The sequence below is a fragment of the Onychostruthus taczanowskii genome, unplaced genomic scaffold (assembly GCF_017590055.1).
Source record: "Onychostruthus taczanowskii isolate IOZ18803 unplaced genomic scaffold, ASM1759005v1 scaffold21, whole genome shotgun sequence".
In the NCBI taxonomy this organism is placed as follows: Eukaryota; Metazoa; Chordata; class Aves; order Passeriformes; family Passeridae; genus Onychostruthus; species Onychostruthus taczanowskii.
The window spans coordinates 55,115-67,433 of record NW_024499351.1 but is presented as its reverse complement, the minus strand read 5'-3'; the positions used below and the strand labels follow the sequence as shown (position 1 = coordinate 67,433).

General features: G+C 38.0%; 1 protein-coding gene across 4 annotated transcripts in view; it reads right to left on the bottom strand.

The window, feature by feature from the left end:
- Window positions 1-12,319, bottom strand: part of MAP4K3 (mitogen-activated protein kinase kinase kinase kinase 3) — a 66,529-nt gene that overhangs the window by 35,948 nt on the left and 18,262 nt on the right. For all 4 annotated transcript variants that reach the window (XM_041404211.1, XM_041404212.1, XM_041404213.1 and 1 more), the window contains exons 6-14: window positions 12,124-12,171; window positions 10,017-10,059; window positions 9,284-9,356; window positions 6,856-6,987; window positions 6,491-6,553; window positions 6,328-6,409; window positions 6,113-6,223; window positions 2,088-2,163; window positions 1,058-1,116 (exon numbers count right to left, since the gene is read on the bottom strand). In XM_041404211.1, the coding sequence (XP_041260145.1) occupies window positions 1,058-1,116; window positions 2,088-2,163; window positions 6,113-6,223; window positions 6,328-6,409; window positions 6,491-6,553; window positions 6,856-6,987; window positions 9,284-9,356; window positions 10,017-10,059; window positions 12,124-12,171 (687 nt within the window). The remainder of the gene's footprint in view (window positions 1-1,057; window positions 1,117-2,087; window positions 2,164-6,112; window positions 6,224-6,327; window positions 6,410-6,490; window positions 6,554-6,855; window positions 6,988-9,283; window positions 9,357-10,016; window positions 10,060-12,123; window positions 12,172-12,319) is intronic.

Sequence of the window (12,319 nt, the reverse complement as noted above, 5' to 3'; positions counted from 1 at the left end):
GGTAAGCTGTTCTCCTCCATCTCAAACAGGCACCAGAAACTGAGGCTCCCTGTCCAGTCAGTTCTGAGGACAAGCAAGATTAAATACAACCTCTTACACCCAGAGTCTGCTGACCCACTACCAAAGGGCAAAGCACTTGGAAGGATTATTTCAATACAACCTCAGAGCACCACAAGGAAGTCTATGTCAGAAATCCGACTCACATGTGGTTTGTAGGCTACAGAAGTACATTCCTAAGTACACACCCTTCCAAAAACCAACTCTGAGCAAAGCCAGTGTCCCTCCCACCTATTTACTAAGCCAACTTTTTCTCCTTAACACCTGCCTTAGAAAAACAGAGAGAACACGTAAGTCTGCAGTGAGGAACCAAAGGAGTGTCTTTTTATCCAGGAATGTGAAGAAACTGCCCAAGTGCACAAATGTGGAAAGCAACAGCCTCCATAGAAGAGAGGAAGCTACTGCCATTGTGAGACAGCACAGACATCTCTTCCCTCACAGCCTGAGTTCTCACACCCCTTGTACTGATGGGTCCACAGGAGGAAACCACTGGCAATACACCTTGACAGAAAATAGCTGCCAGACTCAGCATGGCTCAGCTGTGATGCAGGGCCACAGAAGGATTATACACAGAGGAAAGTCTTTTAAAATGCATCATACCTCTTCCCCAAGCTCTCAGTTTTATTATTTCCATTGTCAATACAAGAACAAGGGAGAGAAACAGATGAGCACACACAAGGACTCTACAATTAAAAAAAAGCTCTGCCAATAAAGGGAATGGTATACTGGGCAGTGAGGGATAAAGGATAGAGGAAAGCTGCAACACAAAGCAGTTGCTTAGCACATACAGCACACCTGGCAGAAACCACAAATAAGGAGGTTTGCTACCTATAGGGAATGTAATGGCACAAAAAACCCACTATGTCACAACTTGTCAGTAAAATCACTAACAAGTTCAGTAGTACCAAGGAAACATGCTACACGTCTTGGAGTTCTCCTCCCCCACAGATATTTGTAGGGATTTATGTGTAGTGCATAGCCCATGCTGCTTGTTACTCACGAATTCATGATGTGGTTCTGTCTCTTTCCTCAATGGTGGATCAAACTTTACCTGGCCAACTAAAGAGAAGAAAAGGAAAACTAGAAGTTGGATTCCAGTTAGAAAAGACTTGGCTTCAAAGGCTAACAAAGAAGAAAAATCCAGTTTAATGAGTGTATCATATCCCCACTGACAGAAACTTGTGACACATGGACATACCAAACTTGTGACTGCTAGAAAAACTAATGGGCACAGAAAGTACTCTTCTATCACAAAGGCAGCCCAATCGCCATTTGCCTCACCTTCTCATTAGAAGGAACAGGAAAACCACTGAGCAAATAGAGCAGTGAAGTGTCCTCTTCAGAGGTGCAATACAGCTGTACTTTATAGAAAAAAACTATTCATTATGTGAATTCACTGTTGGATCTGCTCTTCTGAGAGACTCACTAGCACTAAAGAGTGCTGAATAAAGTTTGGTGTGAATTAAACACATCTTCTAGGACAACTCTGGCAGGACTTCTTGAACACTCCTACTCTCAATTTTACCTTAAGAAAAGACAGCTAAAGCTCTAAGTATTTAATTCAAGCAAAATAATTACTACAACTTGGGGGATGGAATCTGCTTTTAATGGCCAATGATCAACCTCCTCCCTTCCTGACCTCTGTGTGATTGTTTCAATTCAAAAGCAAATCCAAGATCCTAAATTAAGGAAGAAAGAATAACCCTTTGTCATTCTGTTACCCAGTTGAATCTGGCATTGGTCTGAATATCTTTCCTGGAGTAACATATAAAACTATGTCAATCAGCTCTCAGAAGAGCTCAGGCTGTGTCTTGTTCCATTAAGATGAAACAATAATGAACTCTGCTGAAGTGCTGACAAAGGGTGTATAAAAATATTTTACACAACTTATATCCTTAAGTGAAACAGTCTAAGCTTTTATTTTCCTATGTATCATTAAAAATGTTTCTATGTATGTCAGATATCCAAAATACCAGCTGAAATAATATTAATGATTAAATACATCATACTGTCACATTACACAGGCTTACAGTTTATTTCAGAACGTGTCTTTTCTTCTCTCCCATTTCTACTTGTTGAATGAATTCTGTGAGGCACAACAAGAGGCTAGAAGAGAAAAATAAAATATTTTAATACTAAAATATATTCACTTGAAACCTTGTATTGTGTAACACTTTTTAGCAGGCTTCTTTAGCACAGCATCAAAAAAAATCAAGTGAAACCTAAATGTAAAGATTGTATGCATTTTTTAATATATTAAAGTTAGTCTTATTTGGAGACATTTTAACTGTTGAGTGCCTTCAGTATAAGGGATTTTAGAACACTGCATTTGAGCAAGTAAAGCTAAAGCTGGCCAGCTTTTCTCTTTGCTCATACAACATTTTTTTTTTTCACCATTCAGTTTAAGAGTAATGGTAGTTTTCAAAATTATCAGTAAGACTAAATCTGACTTAGTGGCAGATTTAATTCCATGAGATACTGAAATAATTTTCCCAGCATTTTCTAAAATGTCATCAGTTCCGTTATTTAAGCAGATGAGAAATCTACCTGAGGTTTATAAAGCTGAATAGAAAGGAGTATTCCTGGTACTCTGCTGTGCGGCAAGAAAGGTAGTGGCAAAATTTCTACAAATTCACCTTCATATTTATATTCCACTTCTAATTTTTCCCTGAATTTCAATTTCGATTTACTTCTCTACAGGATGAAGTGTTCTGCACTTTACGACCTGGTTTTCTTTTTTTGCCTCTGTTGGATTTTCCCTCTTCTTTCTACATTCACCACTGCAAGTTCTCTTAGAAACGTGGGGGCATTCTGCACCCTTGTTCACTGCCTCAGGGTCCATGGTGAGCGTCTTTGCGTGTGAATCACCCTTTTGTTACTAACACTATTGTTGCTGTACTTTCAGAGTCATGAATAGCTCAGAGACTCTGCTCATTCCTAAAATACTATCTGCAAACATGATTTCCCTCTTTCCCTTTTCATCACACACTACTTCCTTGATTCCTGTTAGGATCCAACACATGTACATGGTGTTTCACCTCCCATTTTTGTTCACTTCGCTCTTCCTTGAAACTGCAGAGATTTACAGACTGTGGATTTGTATTTTCTCCACTCTCACCAGCAGGTCTTTTTTTTTTCTTTTCCTCACAGCTTGTGTCAATCTTTCCCTTCCACAGTTCATTTTGTCTGTTGTGCACTCTTTGGGCTTCGAAAATGGTTGGCTACAGCATGTCAAGGTTTGATCTAATACCATGTGCTGAAATGTTGCTCATTTATAATCTTTCATTAAGAGGCACTGCCTGGTCATGTCTGATGTGTGTGCATCTGCAATTCCAGCACCAGGAGCCCAGCTGGAGCAGGACTAGGATGTATTTTCACCTCTGCAGCAATACTGCGTGAGCACTTGCACACTGACACAGATGCCTGTGTTGCACAACAGACAGAGCCTGTCCTCCTATCATCTTCTCCATGACCACAGAACTACATTCGGGATCAGATCTTCATCTCTCAGTCCAGGACAAAGTCCTCAACCTTGAAATACCTGCACTGACAACAGGCTGATACAAACACCTGGCATCTGACCTGTGCAGGAGGACAAAGGAATGTAGGATAACTTCCTGACACAAATACCATTTGGGCACAATTTCCATCATGGCACAGACCTCAAAAGCAATCTTATCCCCAAAATTTGTGGTGTGCTAGGCATAAAACATGAGCATCTTCCTCTTTGCAACCTTTTCAGCTAATATCACACTTATCCTCAGAATCACTGTCATAGAAATAGGGAAAACAGGCAATTGTCAACATCTCCTAAGTCCAGAATTCCAAGCAGCAATCCTGTCCATGACTAAATGGGAAATTAAGTCAAGCCCTCCATGAGCTGGGGTAGGGAAAAATACTGGAAATGTCAGTTTCAGATACAGTTGCTAAATGAACAACAACTGCATGAACAGAAGAACCTTTTTAATTATACCCAAATAATGGGATGGGTTTTAGTTTTCACACATTAAACACTTCACCTTTGAGTTTCGAATTATATAAAAATGTAGCATGGTACTCCTCAGAGTGGTGGCTAATTCAGATCTACTTCACAGCTCTGCAGACTACCCAAGCAGTAACAGATTGCATCCCCCTAAAAGCAGCACAGGCCAAGTGAAGACCTGTCACCACAGTGGGCAGCAGACCTGCCTTCAAAGACCACTGACAGAGAGAAAAGCTTTCTCATCTCCAAAAAAGAAAAACAAGCCATCAAAAAATCTCAAAACATTAACACCACCACCCAAAAAAATCCATAGCTCTAAACAAACTAGGGAGTAGGCCTGAAGCTCTCAATTCTCAATGGTGTTTTTGGATTATGTTATGTTGTATCACGTTTTGTCACTTCTTTTGATTTTTGATGGATGCATTCAGGCAATTGTGACAAGCACAGGACTGGCCAACCCCAAATTAATATCTCCAGCTGCCTCTGTGAGCAGGTGAGTTTTGAAGAAATTTAAATTGTGCGTAAAAGAAGCACATACACTTCTTACTACACTTGTTTTTATTATCAGAAAGACCACAATGCCAAGGAGTGCCCTGCCTGTGGTGAGAGTCTTCATCTGAAATACAAAACTTGCTAAGCTTCTCCCCAGAAAAGGCACAGCTTTTGCTTCTGATACCACACTTCATTATGGTGCAGTTGATAAGTCATATAGTAGACAACAGAAGAACCTTCTTAATGCTAAGTCACAAGGGACATATAAGAGGGAACACTAGTTTGTAAGCTAAGAAACACCTCTTAAAAGGCCTCACAGCTCTTACTCATCACTGAGCAGAGAGAGGACTAAAGGACAGTAAAGAGCTTATGGTGACAAGATCCAAATTATTCAGTGCAGACCCCATGTGGAATCAGACACCTTTCTCTTAAGTAACCTGAAAGCCAACTACATTAAGGGAGTTCTTGTGTGTTTGACTTCTAATTTTTTTTTTAATCAGAAAAATCTACTAAATTTTTCTCCCACTCCCACCATGTACATTTGCTTTTAAAAGTATTGACTATTATTTCATCCTTATGCCTTCATTTCTTTCACTCGTATTTGGAAAATGTGTAAGCACTGCACTCCATAACACAAAAAAATTATCTATTTCACTTTGGCTTCTTTCCACACTTTTTATTTTAGCTTTTAAGAAAGACTTGGTGAAAGTCAACTGGTCTTTTCTGTTCAAGTGGGTAAAAGTAAAAGCTCATTTAATTTGTAAAATCTGAAAATTAGTTGCCTCTTTTAAGCTTCTTTTCCTCTGAAAGCATTTGTAGATCAGTTTATCCACCAAAAAGAACCAAAAATATGTAATTAAGGAATCAATGGCATTTGTGTTAAAAGGATTACATTTTTATTCAAAAAAAGGGCCATCAGTTAGGGAACTGTAAACATTTGAAAAGTATTCACTAACGTGCAGGAAAGTATGAGACAGGATGAAGTAAAGAATATTTATCTCTTTTCTCTTATTTATTAAACACTTCAGTCCTGTGCTGTTTATCATCTTACATAAGCATACCACTTTTTCCCAGCTATTTGAGCAGAAAGTCTTTGACAAAACTGTAAGTAAAATCAAGTTTCAGAGTATCCTAAGATGGAAAAATATAATCTGCAAAAAACACACATCAAACCACTGCACATAAACAACTATAGGATCATTCTCTCCTACACAGGTTTATGAATCAGTTTTATGAATGCTTTCTTTGCAGATGGAAACATAACTTCACAAAGAAACATACAGCAGAATGCATGACAGAACTCAGGACTGGAGAAGCAGATCACATTTACTGTTTCAAATTGCTGAAGAACAGCAATGAACAAAATTTTGAGGCATTTAAATCTCTTTTTCTTCAATCTTCCCTTCCCAAAAATATAATTATTTTTGCTAAGTGCCTGTATGAGTGAAAGAGCACAACTAAAAGTAAAGCAACCCCTGAGACTATTCCCAGATCACAAAAAGTCCCGAGGCCCAATAAATAACTTAGTTTTGGTGGCAAACAAAAACTTAACCTGATTCTATGATTAGAAGATACTCCTACCTCAGGATCATCATCATCAAAATCATGGTAAGTGGAATGATCAGGATTATTCATTTTGTCCAAAAGTTCAATGGCAAGACTTCGATTTAATGGCTGGGTAACAAAGGGATGCTGAAACACAGAGGGAAACACAGAGATTAAAATTCCAGCCACTCACACTAAGCATATTTTAATTTTATAACTTTATAAAAGACCCCTCATACATAAATTTATACCTGTAGCAACTTTTCAGCTGTAGGTCTTTTTTTAGGATTTTTTGTAAGTGCCATTTTCACAAAATGATGGAAACTATTGGACCTGTAAAACAAAGTGCTAAACATTAAAATCAATTTCCAAGTGCAGTACATTCATTATCTACTGAAACAAAAAAGCACTTACCATTTCATTTTGTCCTTTAATTTAGGAGGTTGGAAGTTGCTTTTTGTCATTAGAAAAAGTGCTCTGAAAAAAAAAGAACAACAGCATTTCTGTGGGTATGCTGCAGTACACATGAGATAAATTATTAAACACTTCATTTAATAGGCAGCAAGAAGCCACATCAGTTTAAGAGACTCAACCAGGACTTTATACACTTATGCACCAGAAGGAGTTGTTACAATTTCTGTCCAATTTCTGTTCAATCACAACCCTCCCAGCCCAGTGCCCTTGCAATACACCCAAAACCCACAAGCACACACAGCCATCTCTTCCAATGGATTATTTAAGTAGCTGCATTTACCACCAAGCTCTAACCCCTTACTAACCTCATTGGATGTAGGTCAAACATTGGAGGCTGAAGTTCAGCAAGCTCTATTGCAGTTATTCCAACTGCCCACAGATCACAGAGTTGGTTATAGCCACCTTTCCTTTCTACTGCAGCAACTTCTGGTGCCATCCTGAACAGTAAGAGATATTTTTAGGTAAGCTTCTCACCAGAAATCAAGCATTGTTTGTACACACAGTCTTCTCTTCCTTAAAGCTCTCAATTAGTAAGGTCACAGTATATATAGATATACATACACAAGTGTATGTGTAAAAAATTATGCAATATACACCTGAAGTTTCCCTCAGTTATCTTCTGATAACTAACAGGCAGTTTCTATAATGGTCATTCAGGAGTAAGTGGATGAAATCAATCTGTCTCAGACTAAATACTACTCAACAACCAAAGAGCCTGAAGTATAATTATTCAACTACAATAAAATCCACATAACACCCAAATTTACATATTGCCCATAAAGTGATCCACTGACTTTGAAGAAAAGAACTCTAACAAGAGAAAAAACAATAAAATGTCAGCTTTCCTGTACTCTGAAAGCATGAGACTCACTGCCACCTCTGTATACAGCACTCCCTGTTTGTAAAGTCTGTCTCACTCACGGCAGGTGACCTCTTTATGTCAACAAAGTGGTTTCACATTCTCAGATGGCAAAAATGAACAAACATAACTAGCACATAAATAGGAATACCTAAAGGAAATTGTTCACTTGGAACTGTCACGTGTCTTTAATGGCCAAAGTGAATTATGAATTTGATTATCCTATGTAGCCCTACAAGGTGGCCAACATGTTAGTATTTCTTCGCTTTAAGCTTTATCAGTCCTGATCACCTGCAAAGTAGCACTAAATAACTTAATAAAGGTAACAGATGAAGTCAGAGAGTGCTCCAGTAGACCTTCAAGCAGCATCTCAACTGATGCATTACTCAAATACACATATCCTGTGGTGACAGCACTGAGCTTGCCAGAGCTCAAGAAGTGTTTGGACAATGCTCCCCCACACACGGTGTGACACTTGGGGATGTCCTGTGCAGGGCCAAGAGCTGGACTCAATGAGCCTTGTGGGCCCTTTCATCTCCTTATCTGCAGATCTGAAAATATCAGCAGGTTTGGTGGTAGAAGCTACTTCATGTTTGCATAACTAAACTATATTTAGACATATTTCTTCCAGAGTTCATTAAAAATCCAATCACTCTAATCAAAAATGAGAGAGCTACCACAGGAGAGGGGGAACATGGGCTAAACATTTGAATAGAAGAGTTACTAGCACTGTAGTTCACCTGCCCTGAGACACATGTACATCTAATGACCATTAAAACCTTCACATGGCCTGTTTCAACCAAATTTTCTTCTCTGCAATCTCAAAAATTTTGCTTCCTTGCTTCTGCTCTCAAATCTCTGAGAAGCTTTGCAAAGAACAAGCGACACTTTTCATCAGTATTTAACCTATGTAATACTTTCAAAGTTATTATTTAAGGTCATTTAAGAAACATGGCACGATTTGAAAGTTACAGGACTTTCAAGCACTGAGGTCACCCAGACATCTTGGGAAAGAGACACAAACCAATCACACAATCATGACTGATGGGTGTTTGTGCTATTCTGAAAGGGAAGTGAAGCCTTGGTGTGAAGAATGCTAAAAATACTGCGCTTGGCTATTTCAAGTCAATACTTGAACATAGGGTTTTTTCATTATATATATTTTTATCTTGCACCTACTTATGCTGTCAGACTACAAAATTTTTGTATCTGTCTGTGAAACATATGACAAAAGTGCTGTTTTACAGTAGAGAATGTGTCTCATGTACTGCAAGGTGAAAGGGAACAACCACTTTCAGTAAGAAAAAGATAAAATGAAAGGCAGAACTTCAGCTAAAAATTACACACACTAATGGGGAGGAATAGAGATGCAGCACAGGTAGAACTGTATCACAGAATTCAACCAGTTTAGGGAGAAAAAAGGGAGAAAATGGCTTAGAGAAACAGTTCACAAGCAGCAAAAGTCTGTGGATCTGTGAGGACAAAGGAAACTCATCAAGTAGAAAAGCTATATCTAGGCTGGAGGGGAAATAACATAAAATACCAAAATAAAAAATCAGGAATTAAAAAATTAAGATCAAAGTTAAAAGCACGCAAAATTGCTGTTAGTTTTTAGTTTTTACTAAATGAAGATAAATTAGTCAACAGTGATGGCACTACACAGCCTTTCAAGCTTTCAGAGCATTAAAGCCTTTTCTCTGACACTCAGCTAATTCAGGATTTGGAATAAGTAACACAGATATGATCACCAGAAAGTTTGACACAGTCTTTAGTGGTTAGTCTACCTAGGAGTGACAGAGCATGCCTTTATCACAATTTTTCAACAGTATTATATGTGCTACCATTATATCAATGGTCAAGTAAAACACAGTTACCAATATGGGGTGCCAATGAAGGATTTCCTTTTGGCAATTGTAGCTGTTATCTGTGCAGATACTCCAAAATCAGCTATTAAAAAAAAAAAAAAGGCAAAAAACAAAATGACAGTTAACAAATGATTTGATGTAATTAATTGTTAATGAACACTAGTTTGGTTTCCCCACTGTTAAGAGGTCCTTAAATATACTGGAAATATTTAACCAAAAAAAAAAACAACCCCAAAAGCAAATAATAGAAACTTGGTCTGTCCCAGATACCATTGGTCAGCTCCCCTGACTCACTTGCCAAACATGGACACAAATGTCCCTCATACACACAAGGAAGAGCAGGCTGGCACAGAAGACCTCACAGGTACATGAAGGGTTTTAATAAGACAGTGCACCTCATTCTGTGTTACCAAAGAGATTCTTTCAGCTAAGCTTTCAAGGTACATTTCACATTTAAGGACTCTCGATGGTAGATTATACTAAAAATTTATCAACCCTGTGATTTGACTTTTATTTTTCATTTACAATATCAGGTCTTTTACCTCACTGTTCCGAAATTACTCCAACTAATCCTCAGATACTAATTTGATGGTTTAGTTAGATACCACCAGCAAGATAAAAAGAATTCTGATACTCAGTAATTCCTTACATGAACCATCACCTCATTAAACAAACCAGAGCATGCTGCTTCTTAGAGCACATAAAAATATTAATTTTTAAGCACTAAGATGTATTAACTCACCTAACTTTACATGTCCATTATCCGTTAAAAGAATGTTTGCTCCCTTTAAAAAAAGAAAAGTTTACTTGAATTAAAACACGCCAATTTCTCCAATACAACATTAAAAAAAGAAATATGTGGGATCTTACAGCAAATTAGGGGCTAAAGACTAAGCAAGGATTGTGTTTAATAAATCTGCAGCCTTATCAAGGAAATGTTTGTGAAATTAGCAAGCTGCCGTTCTGTTATTAAATAATCTCCTTGGATATACAGTGTTTTTCATTAATTTTTAGTTAAGTCTATGGTACTACAGTTTGCATTGCACACAAAGCTTCTCAATAAACAGTATTTGCCTGTACTGATTAATTCTTACTTTTTTCTATTAACAATGACTCAAAGGAAACAGGAACTCAAAAGGTCAAAGTGGAAACAATTTCATTTTCTGTTCATAAGTAGGAGCTCATTTCATCTTGTTTGAGAGCCATGCTTATAATTACAGCCTTAAGGACCTGCCTCAATAATCAAGCATTTAGCAAAGCTACTTCCGTCCTTATGCAACAGAGATTCTGTTCGTGCTGGATTGGGAGAGGTCATTTTTGTGTGGCTGTGTGTTCCACTCAGTTCAACTCAATAACCAAAATTAACTCAAAGCAGAGGTTTGTATTACAAAATTACACGACGAAAGGACTGAGAAAAAGCCTGATTTGAAGACTGAAACCAGGTACAGGTTGAGCTGAGTGAAGGTTAGAGCTGGCTAAACACAGTTCCAAACATCAGCACTGCACTGCCTATCAGGTAGATGGAAAGGCAGCAGAGATGAACCTCCAAAGATCTGTGTTTTTACAGACTATGGCTTTTCCCAGAGCAGGAAAAGTTAGGCCTGCAATAAAATGCAGCTAGCTTGGCCCATGCTACACAAGCACAGTTAATGAGCTTGGCAAACAGTGCAACAACTCTGCTTACATACTCTTGACCTTGTCCACCTTTCAAGCTAACAGGACAGGTACTCTAAACATGGAACTTAGCTACTGAGGGAAGCAAATAGTTCAGCAGTCAGGCAATCTGCAGACGAAGACAGTACTTTTCCATGCTCATGAGAACAGATTAAAAAAAAATCTTCACAATGTAATCACTGTAAGCATTTATTAGCACAGTTCTGCTTAGAAAAAGTATCTATGGACTGTATCCTTACAAGCATTCTATAAAGTATAATGGAAAACAATTTTGGTGCTCAAGTAATCTTTCATTCAGAAATTACTTTTGTGAGTGCTCAAAACCCACATATTCTTCTGCAGCCATTGAGAACGACTTGGAATCAGGCTGCATGAAGGCAACTACAGTTAATGCTGCTGGGGAAAAAAAGAAACCAAAACCAGCCAAACAAACAGCATGCAACAACACAAAAGAATATGATGATTTACTGTCAGATTTCCAGGAGGAAGCTTGCCAACTTTGGAAGGGTTTTGGAAAAACTAGGTAGTAAAACTTCAGGAACAAAAAGTCAACAGGAAGCACCAGAAGGAAACTATAACAGAGTATAAGAGTCTGAAAAGCCACTTTTGATATAGCTTTGCTGAGATGGAGATTTAAGTAAGTCAGTACTAATAGCCTGATTTGCAGCACCCTCTCTATTTTTAGCATGCGAGGGAGGGGACAGAAGCAGTCTCCAAGAACCGCACAGAACAGCAGCCTCTGCCCTGCAATCTGCTCACCACGATGCAAGAAGCCAAAGCAAGAGCTCTGCTCACTAGCTGGTTCAAAAAGAAGGGTATATGGAGCTCCCTGGAAAAGCTGTGGGAAGAGCAAACTTTTCTTTTGCACAAGCACACACCCTGACAGCCATCTGAACATATACTGCTCTGGACACCAGCTGATGGCTAAATTTCACAGCACTGGTCCACCTAAACAGTTAGTGTGGCTCCAAGGAAAAGAAACTATTTCCTTGCATATATTTTAAAGAAAGATTTTTTTTTTTTTGCCTTAGGCAGAAATTTTTATTTCATTCTAATAGATTAAAAATGCCTACATATTCAGAAATGTACTGAAAACTGATACGTAACAGTAAAGACCACTGGAGGTGATGTAACCTATTTTAAAAGCACCAAAAAGCCCTTCAGTTTTTACTTACCTTTATATCTCTGTGCATTTTTCCTTTACTGTGAAGGTAATATAGTCCCTGCATAAAATATTTAAATAGTAATTTAGTCGAACATTTTTCATTTGACATACATTCCTTATTTAATTACCACGTATATTTAGGACCCAATTTAATCATCTAAATGACTCACTTACTGAAGAACATTTTTATATTTCAGTGTAATTTG